The sequence below is a fragment of the Xiphophorus couchianus genome, chromosome 15, assembly GCF_001444195.1.
Source record: "Xiphophorus couchianus chromosome 15, X_couchianus-1.0, whole genome shotgun sequence".
Lineage (NCBI taxonomy): Eukaryota > Metazoa > Chordata > Actinopteri > Cyprinodontiformes > Poeciliidae > Xiphophorus > Xiphophorus couchianus.
The window spans coordinates 18,462,964-18,485,632 of NC_040242.1; the positions used below are offsets into that span (position 1 = coordinate 18,462,964).

Below are 22,669 nucleotides of genomic sequence, written 5' to 3' on the forward strand. Positions count from 1 at the left end.
ACCTTTGAGTGGTTTTGTTTTATGTTTTAACTCTCTTACTGTGCTGTGAAACCATATCACCATTACAGTGTGTTTTATTTTTATGTCCGCCAAAGTCATCTTCCATTTGTTGAAGAGTGTTGTGTCAGAAAATAAAACGGAGATGGTCCCAGAACTTTATTTCACAGGCAACAAGACTGCTAAACATAGACGTCACCATCCTGGATGGTGTCAGTATCCTGAGGGGATCATGGGAAAGGAACATTATGTCAGACACTAGTTTAAGGTGCATTCACCCTTTAGTCTGCTTTAATCAAATTCTAGTCTGTTTATCTAGGAACTCAAACTCTGATGTGGACCAAAAGAGCGAAATCTGGTCTCGGTTTGGTTGAAGTGAACTCTGGCACGGTTCAAATGCGCATGTGACTATTGAGCAGACTGGAGACCGCTCCAAAAGAGGGAATCGGTCAGTAGCTCAGGGCTTTCACAGAGAAATGGCTCGTCTATTTATATTAATGACAAAAAACATCCAACGGCTAAAATCTGACGCCACTCCACTTTAGTTTAAGTTTTGTGAAGAAGGAAGTTGCGCTTAGTGTTTTCTTCTGAGGTTTTCATGTTTTTTCTTTCAGTCCCTGCATCTACATGGAGATCATGTTCCTGACCTGTTCATTTTGGTGTTCCACAGGACCAGCAGGCCCTTGTGCCTGCTGGTTATTTGGCTAAATCTTTGGTTAGAAAGCTTGGCATAACCTTCAGCTCTAGTTTTACACTGGAAAGCTGTGAAATCTCTGGTTTGTTCCGGTTTTGACCATCTGCAAAGTATTGCCAAACTATTCCCTATTGTTTCTCGTCCAGTAATGGAAATCTTAATTCATGTTTTTGTTTGTCTCGTCTAGATTTTCACAATGCGCTGCACAGACGTCTTACCAAAACCTCCCTACATCAGTTACGGTCCATGCACAATGCTGCTGCTAGGCTTCATGCTGGATCTCCAAACTTTTGTCTTGTAACTCAACTTTAGTGCAACTTTATTTGCTCCCGGCTCATTGTGGAGTGCAATTCAAGATATTGGTTTTGACTTGTTGAGCTCTGCATGGACAGACACCAATCTACATCTCAGAACTCTTAAGTCCCTGCTCTCCCCATTAGGATGTTGAGGTCCTGTGATCAGGACTTGCTGATTGTCCAACATACACGACTGAAAACTCTGAAGGAGAGAGCTTTTCTTTTGTGTTTCCAAGACGCTGGAATCCCCTTCATCTGACTCTCAGTTGCTTTCTTTAAACGTGACTTTTTAAATCTGCTTTTGCTTAAATTTGCTTTGTGTGTTAATTTTGTTTGTTGAAGCACTTTGTGGTTTTTGTCTTGAGTAGGTGCTACATAAATAAAGCTTTACTTGCTCTTTATAAATGAATTAAATGACAACCGGAAGAAGGAAGATCTTTTAAAATGTATTAGTTATTTAAGATGCAGTGATCAAAACAACTTCCTGGATCCAACTACTCCACTGACACAATGCATCCCGGAGACGTGCAGTAAAAAAAAAGAATATGGCAGCGATGATAATGATCAGTGCACTGTCAGTAGTCTAAGTTCCAAAAGGCTGAAAATGATAGCGCAGAGCTGCAGAGGACTCTGCGGTAACACTGATAAATGTTTTCACCAGGTCGTCCGCCATTACTGTCAGGGCAAGTTACAGCCACGGGAGCGGACAAACAGGAAACAGAGAAAGAGTGGGCATAAATAATTGATAAGGCTGACCCTGCGCGATTCATTTTCCGTGGCAGCAGATCAAAAGAGCAAGGCTCGACGTTTGACATTGAGCCGAGTGTAGGAGTCAAAGCCGCTTCCTGGCTCGGCAATGCTTCTGCCGCTTGTGTTCCTATTAAAAATGCAATGGCTCTCTGGCGTGGACTAAATATAAGCCAGTACGACCAGGCATTAACCAGCTGGCTAATGGACTCGCCGGTATTAGCCCAACAATTTACGCTGGCGGAGAGCGAGAGCTGGAGCGGTGGTGGAGGCCATTTTGTTCCCGTCCAGTTGATGAAGCTGTTCCCGGGCCTCTCAGGTGTAAAATCCAGCCTGCGTTGAGGCTGCCGGCTTCTTTTAGACACGATCAATATTTCAGAGGCAGCCCAGGCCTCGGCGTCGTGTATCCTCACACATGGCCTCTCACAACACTTCTGCAGCTGATTATGTACATGTGAATGAACAGTGGAGCCGGTTAATCATTTATGACGTTTCACAGTTTTTCAGAGGAGTGTTTATTTGAATTGTGCACCGGCGTCGTTAGTACACAAAGCACGAAGCCCGAAGCCTGCAGGGTCGGCTCTAAACGTGTGAAAGTATAACCATGTCCGCAATGTTTTATGCACACATCTCTCCAAAATGTGCAGGGCCTTTTTTTTTTTCGTCTCTTTTTTTCATGGCTTTTTCATGTCCGCCGCACAAGTTTATGCATCACTGCTGTGAGCACTTTGATGGCCTGCATAAAACTGCTTTATTCATAATGGAAAAATACTGCCCGTATTTCTTTGCTTTCCGGCCCTTTGAAGCCTTTTGCATTGCCTCTCTGAAGCATTGGTGTGAGAGTATCGCTTCCCAGCTGCCTAATTAGATCGAAGCCGTAGTCGCACTTGTGTTATAAATGACCCATTGTGAAATCACAGGGGGTGGATGGATTGTGTTGGCTGATTCTGAAACTTTTGGTTGAACTTTCCATGAATATATCTTGTGTTTGACGTGCAAATCAACTGCTTTATGTCCCTCTTACAGGTTTTATGTGATAAACCAAAACAAAAGATGTTTAATTATTGAACCACTAGGAAAACCACCAAGCTAGACTTGCATTGACATGCAGGCCAAAAAGTAGTTTAAGGTTTCTTTCAGCAATTTTTGCCACCGCAGCTGAACCTATAGCTAATAGTCCTTGTTGGCTCATTTGACCATAAAATTGTGCAAATTGGAAATACGAAAATAAATGAGCAATTATGAAAAAGCTCACAGTTTTTACGCTACTGTAACTTGGTTTTTTGGCTGTATCGATGTTAGAATAATTATGTATTGTTATCATTCTTACATTACTAGTTTTACTAGTTTGTTTTTAATTCATAGGTTTAGTATTCACACCCCAGAGAGGAAGAATCTGTTAAACCGTGTGAAAGACAAAACTTGCTTTTTCCCTAAACCTTGAAGCTGCAGCTGCTTTCTAATCTAGGGATACTCCTTAAAGGGCCTGTGTGTTAGTTTCTGTGTTCTCTTTCTTCTTTGTTCAGAATAGCCCTCCTTCTTTGATTTATTACCTCCACATTCCATTCCTGCTCTGTTTTGTAATAAAAGACTAGTTCTGATGCAGAGAGTCAGAACGCATGGTAAACTCCTTGGAGAAGTGGTTTGCTATGTTTTATCCTTTTGCAAAAGACTTGATTGAAAACTAAAACGTTGTCTGTGGTTCTCTTTTATGTAGGTTTAAAAAATACCTATCAATCGACATTAGCACATTTGAATCAAGACACTACTCGCATCATAAGTCGTGATCAACAACTGGAAGTTACTACTGGCAGAAAAGGCGAAGAAGACGACAACAGGAAGCGGGAGAAGGATGATAATGCAGCTATGTTTGTTGTCTCAACAAACGTATTCACGTGTGATTTTGAATGTGTTTCAAACACACATTTGCTGAATTGTGTTTTTCGACATTAGTGTGATATCTAAAAAGTTTTGTGCACGTTTTTAGAGTAGATCTCTTTTTGCCTGATTATTTTGTGGTTGTACTGGGACAACATTTGTCCTCAACAGCTTTTAATGAATATTACCTAAACAAGGACGAATTGTGTTGCCGCCGCATTCAGGGCTGCATTCACCCTCATTTGTTTTGTTTTTTTTCCTATTGAATAACTACTGCAGATGGAATTGACTTGAGCAACAGCGGCCATATTTGTCGTCTTCTGTTTGTCTTTAATTGTTTGTGGATGTTAGTGAAAGATGAGAACAAGATACAACAGCTAAGTTTTTGAATGCAAAACCAATTCATATTGATAATCCCATTCTATGCAAGTCTTTTCATCGGGAAACTGCTAGGAAAAGAAAAAATATTGAAAATCTCTCGGTTTCTGCTCTCACCGAGAAGTTCTCAAAGTCTGAGAAGTGTCTCCCCTGGGGATCTCCAAACAGCTCAGAAGAATGAATTGATTGCTTGTGATCTGATTCAGGAGCTCACAGCCATTATTTTTGGATGGGCTTGAGTGTTTCCCCAAACTGAGAATATCTCAGGATGAAGTACTGTGCTTTGAACGCTATCTGGATGCATAATTCACCATCATAGGGTTGTCTTGGTTCACCTTTTTTACTCTTTTTTTGGGGGATATACAAGTTTAGTTAGAAAGTTAAATGAAGTTGAGATGTTTTTCATATTCTTGATCTGTTTTGTTGGGAAACTTGACATCCTGACTCAGGTTTAGTGCCTTAACCCATAAAGACCTCATATGTCTTTAAACTAAGCTAAGAAATGACATCCCACTCCCTGAAGCTTTAAAACTTATTGAAATTCTTTTGAAAAATATAATTCAAAAGGATTTCACAAAGAGCATGTCCACAGAAAGTCCCATAAATAGCGTCCTCTACTGGCCCCTTTCCTTTAGCAGCTAACAGCTTGACTTGACTCTACAAACTACTCTATGATACATACTGAGCGCAAAATGTAGGATGTTGTCTGGTTATCTTTGTCTTAAGAATGCTGTTTCCTAATGTTCTGTAAAAAAAGACCTTTAAACCTTCACAACAGCTGTACAAAATTACACAGGTAAACAGATACAACACAAACAAAAGGCGTGCTTTGCATTGGCAGAGGAATCACCGTGTTTTTCATAGAGTTACGGGTATGCTTGTTTGTATGTTTGTTATTTGAAATTGCATCTCCATGGCAGCAGCCTCCGTTTTTCATTCTTGCTTGGTTTCACGTGTTTATTTTGTAGACCTTATTTATTTATTTAATCGTTTTTGTCACTGTAGGATGGTAATTGTGACTGTAATTATGGTTTTCGGTTTCAGTGGTGTTTTCCACTCCGTTGCAAAATACACCAGGCTCTCTCTGAGCACCAAGGCCTATTCAGCCGTCAGCGTTCTGTTTGCATGATGAAATTATTTGTATTAAAGGCCACCATAGACACAAACATCCCTTTAAAAAAAATGCCTCCAACATTCTGCCCCTGTGCAAATTTGTGACTGTAAACCTCGAGATCAAGACGACTCGAAATCACAGTGACATCTTTGAGTTATCGCTGTCAATTACTCAAGATAAATGGCTTTGGCACAGCAAAGGCCGGGCCCATCAATCTGCCGTGTCTCACATTTGTCCTAGCTTCTGCACTCTATTGATTCTGCTTCCACAGCTTCCTTGATCCACTTCTGATGGCCTCTGACCGCAGAAGCTAACTTGAGCACTGATGTCAGATGAGAAGAAGGGAGTGTAACCCAAGCCCCCCGTGGTCCCCCTACAGCCAGGACTCTGTATGGATTCAGCTGAGCGGTTCTACAGCAAACCACCCAGATTTCAATCAGGCTTTGATTGGATTGCAATATTTTTATTTATTTATTTTATTTCAATAGGCTGAAAGCTTCCTCTTTGATAGCGTTGTCTGACTCTAAAGTGCTTTCATTGAGCGTCTTTAGGATCGTATGTCTGGCATATGCAGAGCTTTTTTGTTTCACTCTTTGCAAATCATCAACCCATTCTTAATATCAGCTGAAGATAATATGAATAAATACAAAACGCTGATTTCAAGTAGTGATTTTTGGACCAAAAGTAGGAAAAAAATGCACATTTTTATTTGTATCATTTAAAATGGCGTCACTGGCTACAACAACCTGTGATTGATGCTTTTTACACAGTCCTCATTTGTATGGATAGCTCTTTTTCCTTGATAAATCTAAAAAATGTTTAAAAACTTGAATTTCTTTATTCCAAATTTCGTTGTTTCATGTTTATATTTGTTTGTTAATCTGAAACTTGTAAGTGTGACAAAAAATCAAAAACAATGCAGATCTGTAAGATGTGGCAGAATCTGTCTGTGCATCTATCTGAGCCTTTCACCATGTAGGCCAAAATTCTGACTTTGTAAATACTCAAGGACTGAAAAAGAAGATATTTTTATTATTAAAAACAGCAAAACCAACAAATTTTGAAACTTTTAAATGCTCGGGGATAAACTAAACAGAAATTATATGGATGGAAAAAAACTAGGGTCTACTTTTTGTAGAAAGAACAAATCATCTAAATCATCGGAGATGCAAAACAAAAACCTACGGTTATTAGAAGATGAATACTTGCTGTGGGTCCTAACACTTTTCTTTGTACTTCATGAAGAAGAAATTTACTACTACTTCAAAGGTTTTCTTGTAGTTTCCTTCAGTGGTTCTAGAAAGCATTTTCAACCTGAAGACATTTTGATTTGCCCATGAACAAAACCAAAAAATCCTTCTTTGCATCAACTGGCAGCTTGAATTTATGTGCCTGAATTTGTTGAATTACAGTCGGGGCAGGAGGCCACACAGAACTATTCCTGGGGCCGCAAATGGCCTCAAGGGCCCCACATTGGACATCCCTGCTGTAGGGGAACAAATGCCTCCCAGTGTGTGTGTTAATACTCTTTTTCTTGCTTGGGTTCATTGTTTTGTCAGCTGTTTTTCTCCGCACCCAAGCTAAGCATACTCAATTCAGCCCATCTCACCTCCACGAAATGTCTGTCAGAAGTATTTATCTGTCTGGTGGCAGAATGACCATTCAGCGAGCCGCCAAGGGGACTGAGCCTATTGTGGAGCGTCTGGTCCTCTGTAAAGCAGCTGTCCGCTGAGGTCTGCGATGGCTGTCTGCAGGATCGCCCACCGTCGCCGCTGATTCTGAGTTGGAAGCATTGATCGGTCCTGAATTGGACTGCGGCAGGCCTGATTACTGATGTCAGCGTGCGCCGGAGCATGTGGGAGCGGCGGGGCTCCGCGTGCCAAACCCGCAGCTGGAGATTGAGGCGGGGGCGGTCGGCGGCGTTAGATTGCGAAGGCATCATGCCTACACGTGCTGTACAGCTTAAAACGAGCAAGCGTCCCAACATTGTCGGCACGATCTGGATCCGTTTCTATGGCGGTGAAACCGATTTAGCGTTTTCCGAATAAACACTGTGGGGGCATTAAAGGCCAAGCCAAAGGCTTTTTTGCGTATCACACCAGTAATTCACAGAGATTTTCAGCGCTGTAAGGTTCCGTTTTTTGAAACGAGGGCAGCTGATTGAATATTTGGATGCTTCTGTGTTCTCTTGTGACACAAGAGGGTCAGTTTATGACTTTGCGTCATGTGAGAGAGGACGGGTTGGCGCTTGGAAGCCGCTCCGCACGCATCATTTGTTTACAGCCAGAACAGAGGCCAAAAATGGCTATTGTTCTAACAGAACAATAGCCATTTTTCCCCTTTTGCTCTGGAGACAATGAAGTGCCTTCCCGTCTTGAGAGCGACAGGCCAATAAAAAACGTAATTGGATCTGTCACTCAAACCGTGCTGCAGTGCTGTGGTGGGCAAGGCAGGTGGGTGGCGGTGGCAGATGCAGCGAGGAAGCTGGTCAACACGGAGAAAGACAGAAAAACGAGACAGAGGGGTGCCATCGTTTAGACCGCAAGTGCTGTTTTTGCGCGCCACCTGCAGCAGGGGCTGGTAATAAGCAAATGTGACTGTTACTGAGAGACAGGATGCAGTTTTTCTAACTGGTTGTTGAATATTTAACTTGGTTTCATTGTTTTCTGGCAACATTAGGGATTCAAACTGATCTTTTAGAGGCAGTGGTACGAAAGTTGATTTTTTGTTTTGTTTTGTTTTACATCATGTTATAATGTTATTCCCTCATCATAAACATACATGGAGTGTTGCCTTGATTCTTTCATGCATGTTTGAGAAATCCTTGAATCTCCCATGGCAACCATTCAGCTGTGAAAGGTGCCTGAGTGGACCTAGCACAGCTCCCACTCACAGCTGCAGTTTCCAAGCTTCTGAGGTTCCGCATTACACAGCAGCCCTTCCCTGTGTCCCCTCCACTCAGCTCCTTCAGACTAGCCAGCAGCAATTAGCAAACACCTGATGGAACTGCGCATCTGCTGAGGTGATTATAGGAGCTACTTCTCAGTGAAATGCTGGTAAAAACGTTGCTAAAGGGTTAATAGTGGAGTTATGTTGTGATGACTTCCTGAAGGCGGAGTGTCAGAAAAAGCAGGAATTTTTAAAGAGACAGAGGCCCAATTTCAAGGCGCTGTTACAAATTCAAATTTCTTCTAAGTCATATTTCATATATATATTGTTTTTTGGTATAACAACTGATCTGTCCTTTACATGTGTCCATAAGAAAAAAAAAGTGCACTTTTAATCGTGACATAACACCTTCTTAACATGTTTTCTCCTTTTCCCCCTTTTTTTTATTAAAATACGCAAATCTAGCGCTAGCAGGGGAAATGGCTCATGGTCTTTTAGCAAAAACAAAAGAGAAATCCTACAACAACCGCTAAAATCTGGCTGCGGGACAATCTGCTGTTGTTTGTAGGTATTAGTGGGTCGCCGACGTGGCTTTGATGCGGCTTCACAGGAGAGCAATGGCTGCCAGATCCTCTGAAGGTCACAGCGGATATACCAGGATACTGCGTGTGCTTTTACATGTACTTCACCCATCAAATATGGTTTTTTTTTTCTTGTTGTTGTTTGTTTTTCCCCAGTCAGGCCCAGATGATTTAATAATATCTTCCACGAAACAAAGCACAGAACATCCGCCTGTCACATTAAATCATCAGCAGATTGTTGCCGTCGTGTCTGGGATGCATCGATTATGTGCGTTTTGTTCCGTGCATGTCGGCACGCCCGCGCCCACGCCCACGCTTTCCTCGCATCCAGCCGTGCGTCCGTCTGAGTTTTAATGACAAGTGCTTATATTAAGAGCCGATTTATAGCCGTAGTGACAAAGAGGTGAAGCGCACAGCGGAGCGTTCGGCTCATCGAAGTTCTGCGCTGCTTTTAGGAAATGGCTTTCTCGTGTCTTTTCCATTATTAACCGGGCCGAGGAGAGCTGCTCTGTCGATGCCGTCTCATCCCGTTTCTCGTATTTGTGAAAAAATAAAAATGTTTTAACTGTAACTTTGAAGTTAAAAATGAAAGACGGCCTAGTCTGGAATTTGACCGTGTTTTGCTCTAGAAACTTTATGCCTTTTCAAACCCCCCAGAGGGAAAATGTTGCACTGTGCCTTGCATCAAGAGGGAAAAAAATGCTCCTGTCCTCTTAAGCCTAAAAAAGATTTGCTTAGAAGCTGAAATCAGTTCCCAACTCAAATGAGTTTCACTTTTTTGTCTAAGCTTTTATAGGTGATCGACCTTTTTGCCACTGTCCTGCCCAGGGATGGGCGATGTGGACTTAAAGTTTTATCACAATATTTTGTGGTACGATTGTAATAAAATTGACGATAAGAACTATTTATTGCTTCTTTTTTAGGTAAATGTCTGGCTGTGCATCAGAGCCCTGCAAACATAAATATTGCTCTTAAGAAACATTCCCATTTAAAATATGCTTCTTTAGGACACCAGTCAGATAAAGAAGTGTGATTTGTATCACTAAGGTGACTGCATTTAATCTTTTTTTATATATTGGTATTTATTGATACAATCATTGAACAAACAGTAGAAATAAATACTAAAACTAACAAGACTGAAAGTGCTGATCAGAGCCATGAGGAGAGTCTCGGTGCTGTCAGTCAGGCTCGAGTTTATCCACCGTCATCTGTGTTCATGCTAACTAGCCTTAGCATTCACTGCTAGCTCTGTTATGAAGAAGAAGGAGCACAGCAGAGTGAAAAGGGCATGGTGTGAGCAGCGTGTACACAAGGTTGATTGGCAGCGCTAAGACCATTTTCCTGTCTCTGACCAATCAGTGCATTTCTGTAGATGACAGAACCACCACAAGGAATTTTCTCCCATGTTGTGCTGTCATGAGATGATGAATTTTTAAGAAATATGTTTAAAAAAAACAACATATTTTTATAAAAGTTTATCTCGGTAGTGTTGATGCAATTGAGACTCTAAAGTTAAAAATGGCTGAAAAGTGTTGAATCTCTAAATGCTGTGAAAAGTTCTTAAATAAAGAATTGACACAAGGGAGGTAAACACAAATCTGCTCCTCATTTTCCAAATCTTTTTTTTTTCTTAGTCTTTTTTGTCAATGCTGATGCGATCTCTGTGTGAGAATGCGACCGTAGGAGCCGCATCAGAAATCTGATGAAGTGCTCCTCTGCGCTATGAGAAGAGTGTGACATTTAATGGAGGTCAGCAGGTTTAAGCGATGTGTCATCCACTGTACGCCGGAGCTTATCGTCTAGCGGTGTCACGCTGACAAACACTGTTAGGCTTCCACTCAGCATAATCAGGGTCCGCACTCTGAACAGTCAGCCATGCAGGGTCAGAGCCTCGGCTGATCAATTAGCAATATGTGTCCGTTCCCCCCCCTCCCGTTCATAGCCTCCTCATTTTGGATTCGTTATGAGAAATGGTCCCTCCGCTGCCGGCTTCTAAAGAAAGTAATTACACAGAGAAGACTCCCTATGGGGGATTAAAGCAAATGACACAGAAAACACAGCTCTTCCCCGCCGCACGCCACTCACTCGGGCTCTGAAGCCTCTTGCCTATAACCGCCTACACGGCCGTGAAGACAGGAGCTGTCGCAGTAAAGCAACGCTCATGAAAATTAGTGGGGTTTGAAAAGGGAGAGGAATCCGAAATTTACAAGGAAGAGCCGACGCGATTTACGGGCGTGATGTAACTCGTAGCGTCGAGGGCTAAGCAAAACATACGGCTTTCGTACGGCTTCGTTGGAGACGGCGGCTGAAGAAGGCATCTGTCCTGCCAGTTTCATATAGAGACAGGCTGCAGGGAGTATTACTCATCATTACAATCTCTGCTGGCAGCCTATTTTCATCACATTACACTTGTATAATGAAGCGTCCTCGGGTTCTCCGTGCGGTTTACCATTAGCACCAGCCGCGGGCATTCATCCAAGTCGCTTTATTGAACCTTTTACACTTAGTTTACTGTGTAATTAATACATTACTGCGCAACAATACATGCAGTGGAAAACATGGCCGTGATGCAGTTCAGATGTCTCTGGGAGTTGCGGTCCATTTGATGTTGGGGGGTTTTTTTAAGACGGTGCCGCTCGCTCGCTGACTTTTGATGACATTCACAAGTTCATCTAGGTAATGGAAAGCACCACTGGGTCTGTCGGAGCCTCACGGCGCCGCTCCTTTGATGCTTCGGGTGGCCTTGATTCTGTGGGTCGCGCTTAAGGGTTCTTACCTCCCTGTATGGATGAAGCAAGTGGCCATGAAAATTATCAAAGGCACTCTGTCAATAAGATGAAAAGTACTTTTAAAATGCCTTTCTTTTATAATTTACTAATGCAACGTAATCAATTAGTAGGTAGGCAGGTGTGCCTAATCACCTACTTGCACAATGTGACCAGGTAGAAGTATGTTGGTAGGTAAATAGGTACATAGAGGCAGGTGGAATAAGGAAAAATCAATTTAAGAAATAGAAAATTGTATAAAATATAGACTCAAAGTATAAAGAAAAATGAATAAAAATTACAGCTCTAGAGCTTTGTTATATTTTACTTTGAATAAAGAGTAATCAATTGGCAACAAAATATTTTCTTCAACAGGATTATTATATATTCTGCTGTGGCATGCAATCCTTTACTATGGTAACCACCTCTAGTTTGTTATTGGTCTTCAAAATTGGAAATGTCATTATGCTGCGATCTGCAAAAGACATAGGAATTAGGAAAAAGAAATTGAAAATCCATTTGAAGGAAGGAGGAATGGAAGGATGGAAGGAAGGAAGGCAAATGAATAAAATCTCCCTCTCCAGAACTCTAAAGTTGCACCGCTGATAGTGGCAGCGTCTTGGAGCAGCTCAGTTAAATTTGTTCAGATTTGTTCTTTTTTTAGACTTTTGATCACATTGTATTTGGTTGAGGCGTTGTTGCATGTTTGGACAATTATTCCCTCCGGTGTCGGATGCTGCGCAGCTTTTTGACTGTCCTACAGTTGTTATGATGCATAACCGTGATAACAAGGTGCTTTACAACTGGGAGCAGCGGATTAGCATCTCAAAATCTCAAATAATGCCGGAGCTACAACCCCAAAACCCGGAGGAGTTGAAAACGGGATTTCTTGAATGCAGAGCAGTGAGAAAAGGAGAAAGTTCAAACCATCGATCACATCGGTCAAGGATTCAATGTGTGTCTCAAATGTCTCTCTGCCTGGGTTTCTGACCACACTGCCAAGCGGAGATTGAAAGAGGCGCGGCAGGAGCAAATGGAGTGGATTAGCAGTGCTTGCCAAGAACTAATGGTGTAATCTAGGGCACATTGCTGTGAAATGTTGTCTCTGCTGTGCGGATATTAAACTGTTGACATGTCAAATTACATGACAAATGAAATATTACCTTATATCATAAACTGTTGTCCGTCGTCACATAGAAATGGGTAACCATGACATGATACAGTGTTCTCCTCAGGTGAATTTGTGTTTTAAAATCACACCACCAGCTTCTTTTTCCCACTACTTCAGAGACATTCACTCTCAGTGTCCTTGGACAATAAGGTGCCTTTTGTACCTTGTGTGATGTCATCACATATTCCATATTCTTTGTCTAGCACCATTGCATATTGGGAAAACATTCAGTTGTGATGGCGCCATGTTTTCCCTGAAATGAATAACTGTGGGTCTGTTTTCACATTGGTTGTCGCTGCCTCAGCTACATGTTTTAGCAAGTTTTAATGTGGCAAAGACTCTCAAGTACTTGGATTGTCTCTGGTGGTACTCTGAAGACAATTTAGTCTCAACACAAAAGTGACTACAAAGCTTAGTGACTGCCAAAAAGATGAGTTGTTCAAGAACACTGATCTTGGTTTCCAATGGAAACGGCTCTAAAGAAGAGCTTTGGGGAGGAATATGTCCAGAACTTCAAATAGAAATCAAATTGGATGGCTTGGTAGTTGCTGCTTGCTACTAGCTAACCTTTAAGCTCAGAATAAGGATGTGGGTATGACAACAAATCCGATGCAAAATGTGTAGCTTTTTGCATTTTACGGATTCAAACACTAAGGAACTTGTTCACAAACGGCAGTTATATTTTACAATGTGTGCAAAAGTATTTATTAATGACAATTTTATGTTTGTAGCGCTTTATAACAGGCTGCATCAAAGTGCTTTGCAGCAAACTCGTGACTATAGACATGGACAAAAACTCTCCTTTTGTTTCTAACTTGGACTTTTTAAAAGCTCCATTTCTGTGTGGGGAAAAAAGAAACTAAAAATAAAACCATATCCTTCAATCAAGCAAATGATACAAAGTGAAAAACTCCAACTTTTATTATATTATTTCTTTACATTTCTGTCAGTGTTACTTAGAATTTTGAAACGTTTGATTTGTGTGTGGGGACAAAGGAACTGAAATAAAACCTTATCCTTGAATCAAGCAAATAGTCAAACAAAGTAGAAATTTTCAACTTGTATTGTGTTTCTTTTTTAAATTTCTGTCAGTGTTTCCAGAAACCTTGGTTTTCAATAAGGGAGCTCTTGTTGTAAAAAGCTCGAGAAGGCCTTCAGTCTTTATTTGTGTGTGTCTCTTTCAGGAACAAGGTAAAATCGGCGTGACGTTTAACATCGGGACAGTGGACATAAGCGTCAAGGAGTCAAACACAGAGGTAAACGACGGCAAGTACCATTTGGTCCGATTCACGAGAAACGGGGGCAATGCGACCTTGCAAGTGGACAACTGGCCGGTCAACGAGCACTTTCCCTCAGGTACATCGTTTATCATTTGTCTCGTAACATAAAAGTGATAGTTCTATACAGCCTAAGAATCACTGGACACCATCTATTTTTTTAAATTTATTTTCAAGGGCAGTCAACATTTGAGTTGACAGCCTGGGAGGCAGGCGGTCACAAAATGCTTGTTTGACAAACTATGACTCAAAATACGTCAGTCCTTTCACGCTACCATACCTGAGTGGATGGGGGTGGGAACACCCTGAGCCAGGATCCTTTGTCTTGCAAGAGGCATTAACTGTGCAACGTTTGGCCAGCTCAATACGAAAACAGGGATTCAAAGGCACCCAGAGGCATTTTGGTCGATGGAGAGGCGAGAAGGAGATGGAGGCAGAGAACCTAGGGTGGCCTGTTGGCCAGATAACACCGCTGCCTCCCTGTATCTCTCATTCCCAGGTCAGCAGAAGCGGCACGGCAGCAGAATACAAATAGGCTCATCAAACAGAACCCGCTCCGTTTGAAGGTCTGGGAACTCTGCTTCTCTGTAGCAGATACCTGTGTGCTGCTCTCCAAGTGAGGAGAGACTGACAGAGTGGAAGGACGAGAAGAAAAATCTCTTCCTGCTTCTACTTGAGTTCGGTAAATTGGACTGACTCTCTTCAATTTCTGTCTTGAAGTTGCCCAACTTTCAGAAAGCTACATTGTTTCCTTCTTTCATGTTCTCCAATTTAGATGGTGTGATATAAGATGGCACAAACTTCCTTGATTATCTTAGTAAAATAGTTGCATAAAGGCAAGATTGCAGTCGCTTTGGTTGTGTTGTTCTACCAAGGAATGGTGCAGTCATGAACTGAAATATATCAGGTGCACACTCGGCCAAAATCAAACAGAAAAACCGCAGAATTCTGAAAAGATAGCAAATCTGAGTTGACCATTTTAGCCCCCACATGATGCTCCCAGTAGCATGTCTTCACCAACCACAGAACTGCTTCCTTTCTTGGCACAACCTGGCATGCCGGGTGGTTTTGGTTCAGAGCCAGCGCAGGTGACGCTAATCTCTTCTGTCTCCGGCTTTCTTTTGCTTTTGGCTGTTTTTCGCTTTTAGTTGACCAGATGACTTCAGACAGGTTTCATAACTCCATTCCAGCCTGAGTAATGGGGCAAAACGATGAAACAAACCAATACATTGTGGAGTCAAAAGTAACATCAACAAATTAGAGTTATAGAAGCATGTTGGTGGTATTTTTTCTTTTCAACATTTTACTAAAGCACATTTGCTAGAAGGTCAAAAAACTGTTCTTTACCTGTTCTAAACAGAAATTAACACTAACTACTTTTGTAAATAATGACACTTTAATGCAAAGTTGGCACTTTTAATGGACTTTTAATGCAACTTTTACAGCAACTTTGCATTAAAAGTGTCATTATTTAGCGAATGACACTTTATGAGAACAGTCAGACATTCATAAAGACTCCTTCATGTTCATGTTATGTCATGTTTATGACAGTGTCGTGTCAGTTTTATGTACACCCAGTCAAATAAAGTGTTACCAGACAGACATATTCATCACTGGTGTATCATGTAGATATAACTTTCATATTCCACCAAATTTTACTATCATTAGCCAATCGGGGATATTTTTTTAGCCCTGGATGTTACAAAGATCTCATTTCTGTCTACCAGTTGTTGTGCTCAGGCAATCAAAAGTGTCGCAGTTGACTTCTGCACCGATCCTAAGTGTTGGTAATAAAGCTGCAGGAGCCCTCAGTGCCCTTCCCTGCTTCCACCCTATAAAAGTCTTCTCCTCACATCTTGTGAGTAATTGCATATTAGAGTCCAGGCTCATGCTTTCTCTAACTCCTAATGCTTTACTCAACGGGAATAGCGGCCAAAATGCTCCAGTATACAAAGTATAAAAGTAGAGAGGTGAAAATTTTACTTTTTGTGCCAACATTGTGGATTCTGCAAAAGATCAGTTCAAGTCAGACAACATTCAGATTTAAACTAACTTTTATTTCACTTCTTTGGTATCATTTTTTTAATAACTTCATTAGGTTCACATCTTGTTTAGAAACATCCAAAGACCAATCATTTATATTTCATTAAATGAATTTTTAAAGCCAGGATCTGGGACAATGTGTGAGCATCAGTTAGCAGATAGGAATCAGTTTTCGAATACATACAAATACACAGTATAAAAGCAAAGAACAACTTTAGCTTTTTTTGTCATGCAACTTATTTTTGATTATAACCACAGGTAATAAATAAAGATGAATTTTCAATTTTTGATGATGTAGTTTGCATTGGTGCTGCCAGGACCAAGAATACGGTGACAAATTATTCTAACACGATAGAGGAAGTATATTAAAAGCACATTTACACCTACTGTAGTTTGGTATACACAGTTTATGTGATACATTTCTAAAAGTTTGTACAATGGTTGGCAAATAAGCTCGATAAGATATTTACTGTACGTTAGATTTATTTCCCTGCTGTGCCCGATGTGACAGTCTGAGAGCGTACATACGCCTCAGCTTCTGTTTTCATTAGTACGTCAGCAGTTCAGAGAGAAACAGGCGTTCGAGTTTTGACAACAGGTGCGGCGTTGACAAATTGGGAATATCAGCATTATGAATAAATAGATGGAATCGCTTAAACACTGTCAAGACAGAGCGAAGACAGCAAATGCAATAAAGTGAAGATTGAATGTCTTGTAGATTATAGAAAAGCAAAGTTTATTAGCTAAAGTCGGTGTTCAGCAGGCCAATAAGTAGGAAGAGCAGCAAAAACAAGAAACATTTCTTAAGAATAGAACAAGAAAGGTAACAAGTGCTTTGGATATAAAAATGGTCTTTACTGAATATATTTGTATCATTTTTGTCGAGAACATTCTCATCACATTCATCACACATTGGTCATCGACACACACAAACCAAATAAAATTAGTTGGTATGATTTTATATGGGTAAAGAAACTGGAATGACAGAAAATAAATACTGGACGTACTTAAAGACATCTGCATGGAGAAACTAGTCACAAACATTACTCTGGTGTGAATTTGACCCGTTATTCCACTCAGATTGTCTCATTTGGAAATCCATACTTGTTTACTCTTTAGACTTTTACCAAGAACATCCCAGTACAATCTTCCTACTTTCAGTGTTATGAAGTTTGCAGGACCAAATGCTGTAAATCAGCCTCCACCATGATGCTTCTACCTGCAAGCCTTTGGTGTTTTTTGGGGTGATTTGTAGAACTATTCTTCCTCTGAACGTGGTGTGTGGAGTGACGCCCAAAGAGTTCAGCTGATCTGACGACGCTCTCCCATTATTTCACTGTCTGAAGCAAAATCTTCATTCAGCAAAACTTAAACAAGCCTTAACATGCATTTTCTTCAGCAGTGGAGGGGTGCGCAGTGAGTGTCCATAAAGGATTTTGTGTTTTTTCATTACCTTCTTACGTGAAGAAACTATTTGCCTACTTGTACATGGGCATATTTTGCTCTAAAACACGTGTCAAACTCAAGGCCCGGGGACCAAATCTGGTCCGTCTGACCTTTTTTTCACAAATCTGCAAAATTCACGCAAAATCAAAAAAATACTTTTCTGAGTTTTACTGCTGATTTTTCTCCAAATTGGCCAAAAACATTGGAGTTAAGTGACATCAGCCTTACTTGATGTGGCTTTATTGTCCATGACTGCTATGGCGGTTAATAAAAAGTCACATTTAACATCATACAGTAGCGCAAATATTGTAAAAATTCCTCACAAATAATTCTAAAAAATCTGTTATTTTGAATTTTTTAAAAACTGCAAAAACAACCACAATATGCTGGAGGGACTGATCAGTGTGAAAAGATGTTCAATATTATTTAATTGTAAGACACACTTATTGAATACTGAAAAATACGTCTATTTATTGATATTTTAGCAGTTTAATGGGTCTTATCAAAACACCGGCCCTTTAAGAACATTCAGATTTTTGATATGGCTCAAAATGGAAACGAGTTTTACACCCCTGCTCTACAATAGCTATATGGGGATGCTATTGAAATTGCGAGGAGATTGCAGTTGAGTGCATTACTTATTTTCATGGGGAAAATTGTAGCTGATATTTCCGTATCTTTCTGAATCTTTAACAATATACAACACTTTGGTAAAGAGAAACCGTTAAACAGGCCATTGGATCAAATAATCAATCAATTCTTATTCCGTGCTGTATCTTGCCTTCTTTCTCAAAACTTCCTTTGTGGACTGATTTGTTTGTATCAGTCGATTACTCTGAGTCGTTGCCAAGATCTGGTCTGAATTTAGCATTTAAATTTAATTGCTGGGGAATAAAACGTTTATTGTAACCTTATATTATTTGATGGAAAACACGACAGGAGACTAATATCCACACTGGTGATGTTGAGCCATCTGTGCTCCCGAGATATCGAGATTCTATTAGCGCAGTCGAACGCAGGGTGACATTCACACAGCGGTTTCCCAACATAAAAATAGAGCCCTTTAATGCTTTTTGTATTAAGAAATCGGAGTCCTCAGCAGCGCCGCTCATCCGTACAACAATATCCCCCGCTCTGATCCCATACAGGAACGTTTCCGTCATGCTTTCGGGAGGAGAGGGGGGGCTTACGCCTGCGTGTGGGCGTTGGATTTGCGTGAGTGTTGACTGCTTTGTCTCTTCCTTTTCTCTAATTATTCTCCCCCCCCCTCTGTCGGAGCCCTCTCAGATCTCTGTTCTTTTTTTTCCTCTTTTCTTTTCCTCCATCCGTGTTTTCTCCTCCTCCTTCCAGTCGCAGCTCATCACGGGTTTCGCATCTCTCCCACAGTCCCGTGTACTTGTGTGACAGCCCACATTCCTGCAGGGGCTCGCCTTTTGTTTAGTGAGAGGGCTCCAATTTCCTTATATAACATTCAGAGTCGCTGTACTCTTTGATTACACGGTCTCAGTTTATTTATTTTTTTCGTGCACGAGTTTGAATCTTTGAATCAAAGAATTACAAGATCCAACTGGGCAGAAATTGCACATCGCCCTTTTGCCTTGAGCTGGCTGCGGTTCACGCATTGTCTCAGATGAATGGCCATTAGCCTAACTACTCAGTCAGTGCCTGAGGGAAGCTACGTCTTTCGGGGTGTGTGTGCGTGTGTGTGCGCGTTTCATCGCTCGTGGCGCGCTAGCTAGTTAGCCGTTACAGCAACAATCCCGCTTTCATTTTAAAACACATACGTGCGATTCTACAACCTGACACAGACATCAGACGATCTTTTTATTTTTCTACAATCACAGTGATGGAGAAAAACGAACAATTCCTCATGAGCGAGACAAATCCCAGGGTGTCCGTGGGCCAAACGCGGTTAGCCCCATCTGAAACACCATCTTTTGATTCTTTTTGCTCTGAGCCCTAATTTATTCCTGCAACAACATCTGAAGATGACCTGAAAAATGATAAATAACAAAACAAACACACATACCAAAAAAAACCCAACGGTTTTGATATAGTAGAAAACATTCGTTGGCGTAGGGCAGAAAAAACAGATGCGGGTGAACTGATGGAGAGAAATGCAATTGTGAATGAGGAAAAAAGTAGATGGATGACAGCAGTTGAAGAGGCTTATATCACCCGAGATGAGTGCGGCGGGCTGATTGCTGAGACACAGAGAGGGAGAAAATGAAGGAGCGGAATACGACTGGATGAGAAAAAAAGAACGAGGATGAATGACCTGAGGATGAGGACGGGGAGAGAGAGAGAGAGAACCAGCGGTGAAAGTCCAGTGTAGATTACAAAGAACCGGACGGGGATTCATAAACAGTGGCTAGCTGCAGATTTTAGTCTTTTTTGGGACAGTATTAAATACACTCAATGTTCGCCTCCTCCCTTAAAAAAAACTGAAATAAAAAAATTCCAGGAGCCTGTCACTGTAGACATTTTCACCGTTCTGATGTGCTCTCGGCTCTGGCCCCCGTGATGGAGCCCTGCTGAGATCAGTCTGGCAAACAAACTGAGTAGAACGAAGCGGCAAATCAGCAGATGACTGTCGCCCTGCAAGTGTTTGTGCTGACTGAATGGCTGCCACCGACAGGAATAAAAAATAAAAAAAAGCTAAACATTGTTTTGGCTGGGAGAAAAAAAATGGTGAAGGCATGCAGGAGGGTGGAAATAGGTACAAGCGAAGTGTTTATGTACATAAATCTTATTAAACATAAGGGAAATAGGTTATTAGAGGATTAAAGAGGTTAGCTCAGTTCGAGCATATGCACGCTGAGATACTATGTCACTCTGGAAAAGAGCAAATTTCTAATTAATCTTTTGCACATATGGCTGTTGAAATGAAAATAACAAAACAAAAACCAAGTCGCCACGAGAGGAAATGTTGCGCATGGGTGTTATTCTAGCGGCAGCATGGGTGTGAGCTAATAAACATGACTAGAAAGGAAGGCTTCGATCTAATAATTGAAGCTAGTCCTGATTGGAATAGAAATATAACAAAATGCTTCACCATTAAGGCAAAGATCTTCTTTTATATCAGACTCGGCTCCTTCAAACTAGCCAGCAACAATTAGCAAACACCTGGTGAAACTGCACATCAGCTGAGCTCATTATACAGGCTACTTCTCAGTAAAATAGTAATGAAAGGGTTAATAGAGGACCCATGTTGTGATGGCTTCCTGAAGGCGGAGTTTCAGGAAGCGCAAAAGTTTTTAAAGAGACAGAGATCATTTTTCCAACTGAATGTAACATAATGACTTGATTATGCTATAAAATGGCACATTGTGGCTGGAATATACATAATACCTCTCCTTCAATCAAAGGTAATACTGAGCTCATTTTGTTGTCTCTTATTCACCATCTTTTAATGTCAAAAGTTGATAAAAGTGTTTCTGAAGAACAACCTGACCACAAAACAATGAAGCTTGAAAGGCAGACAGATTTTTATGATCAACAATAAACCTTTATTGGCAAGGTTACCCAGTGTGGAGTCACCTCTGGAAAACTAAATATTAAATTGACAAACTATAGAGATTTTTTTCATTAGGTGGACAATTAGCTTGTGGTGTATTCATTACCGAAGAACCGTCAAGCTCATTAATCACTTGGAACAGTCCGAGAGCTGTACCTGGGACTGTTGCCATTAGCAGTCCGCGACAAGCTCATGGATTCTTCTCTCAGGTTCGGGGTTGAGAGGACACTTTCAAGTAGTTAAGAAGAGAGAAAGAGAGAGAGAAGAAAAATGAAACGTCTGCTGCATTAATATCCCAACGTTCCCGTTCCCCTTCTGATTTCACTTCCAACCATAATGGCTTCCTCTGTGGCCCTTGTCCAGAGGAGAATGTATTTGGCTGCCACCTGAAACCTGCCTGAGATCAAAGGAAGGAGGAGGGAGTCCTGCACGTAGCTGATTAACCTGCTGGCACACTACTGGCACAGTCCTTTAGCTCCCTCAGCTCCCTCGCAGCCATAATCACGCTCCTTCCCAGCTGGATATAAACGGAGCAATTGGCTAGATTTTCCTCTCAATATAAAAAAAAAAAGAAGGGGGTCAGGCAGGAAGGAACGCTGCGGCTTTATGTGATTGCGTCGCGTTCCCAGCCAGGTGTAATTTATTGTAATGAAGGCAAATATCTGAACTGCGCACCGGGTGGGTGTGAGGACGAGCAGAATACGATATGCGGCTCCCTCCCCAGATACACGTAAAGTTAACATTCACCGCCTAAATCACTTGAGACAACACCACACGCTGCACAGTTATGAAACCATGTTAATATACCATGATGGGTTTCCGTTCCTTTTTTTTTTTTTTGTCTGCCAGGTTACTGGCTGACGTCATGCTGTCATCTATATTTCTTTGTGGGCTCTTTGTGTCATTTGAAGACAGACTTCCACGTCTCAATCCTGCGCTCTCCTGCCATTGTCAAACAAAACGTGGCACACACACTGTGGGGGAAGGTGTTGCGCCTGAAATACTACAAAGTTCTCACACACCACTTCCTCTCCAAAAGGTGGTTTATTATATTTATAATTGACTTATTGTAACCCTTGACGTTTGTAGCAGTTCTCATGTTACAACCACAAACTTTAGTGTTTTATCTTGTTTTGTTTTATTGGAAATCTATATAATAGGCTTGAAGTCTGTAAGCTGTGACTCGGAGTCAAATGTTGCCCTTATTGCCCTTTTGTGGGCTATATATTATTTTTTGTTTTTGTTTTTTTAAAGAGGAGACATTATGTAGCATTAACTTTTGTGAGCTCTATATCATATTAGAATTCCCTCATCCAAAACACACCTAGAGTGTTGCTTTGATTCTTTAATGTATGTTTGAATCTCCCCTAGCAACCATTCGAGATGCCTTAACACTTATTATCACAAAGCTCCGCCTATGTCCATGAAGCTCCTCCCCCATTCAGCTCCTTCAGACTAGCCAGCAGTAATTAGCAAACACCTGGTGGAGCTGGGTGTCTGCTGAGCTCATCATACAAACTACTTCAAAGTTCCTAAGAATGGTTGTAAACGGCCTGAAGGAGGAGCATTGTTGTGACGATGTGCTGAAGGCAGGACCTTCTTAAAGATACAGAGGCCCAATTTTAAGGCGCCAAATTACAAAGTCAAATTTCTTTTTAGTCATATTTGATATATGCATCATTTTTATAACAAATGGAGGAAACAGTTAATAGATTGTTCTATAAAATGGCACCATGTGGATTTTACATGATGCTGTCCTTTCAATCGAACAGTGCAGTTGTAAAAATAGTAATTTAAAGATAACAAAAAGGCAAAAGTTGACTGCTTTGTGTTTCTTTGTCATTAGGTTACAAACTTTATACTTTTTTCTTAACTT

At 41.1% G+C, this 22,669-nt stretch overlaps 1 protein-coding gene across 10 annotated transcripts in view; it reads left to right on the forward strand.

Annotated features, from left to right (window-relative positions):
• nrxn3b (neurexin 3b) overlaps positions 1 to 22,669 on the forward strand; it is a 397,106-nt gene that overhangs the window by 328,330 nt on the left and 46,107 nt on the right. For all 10 annotated transcript variants that reach the window (XM_028040047.1, XM_028040049.1, XM_028040046.1 and 7 more), the window contains one exon: positions 13,695 to 13,866. In XM_028040047.1, coding sequence (XP_027895848.1) covers positions 13,695 to 13,866 — 172 coding nt within the window. The remainder of the gene's footprint in view (positions 1 to 13,694; positions 13,867 to 22,669) is intronic.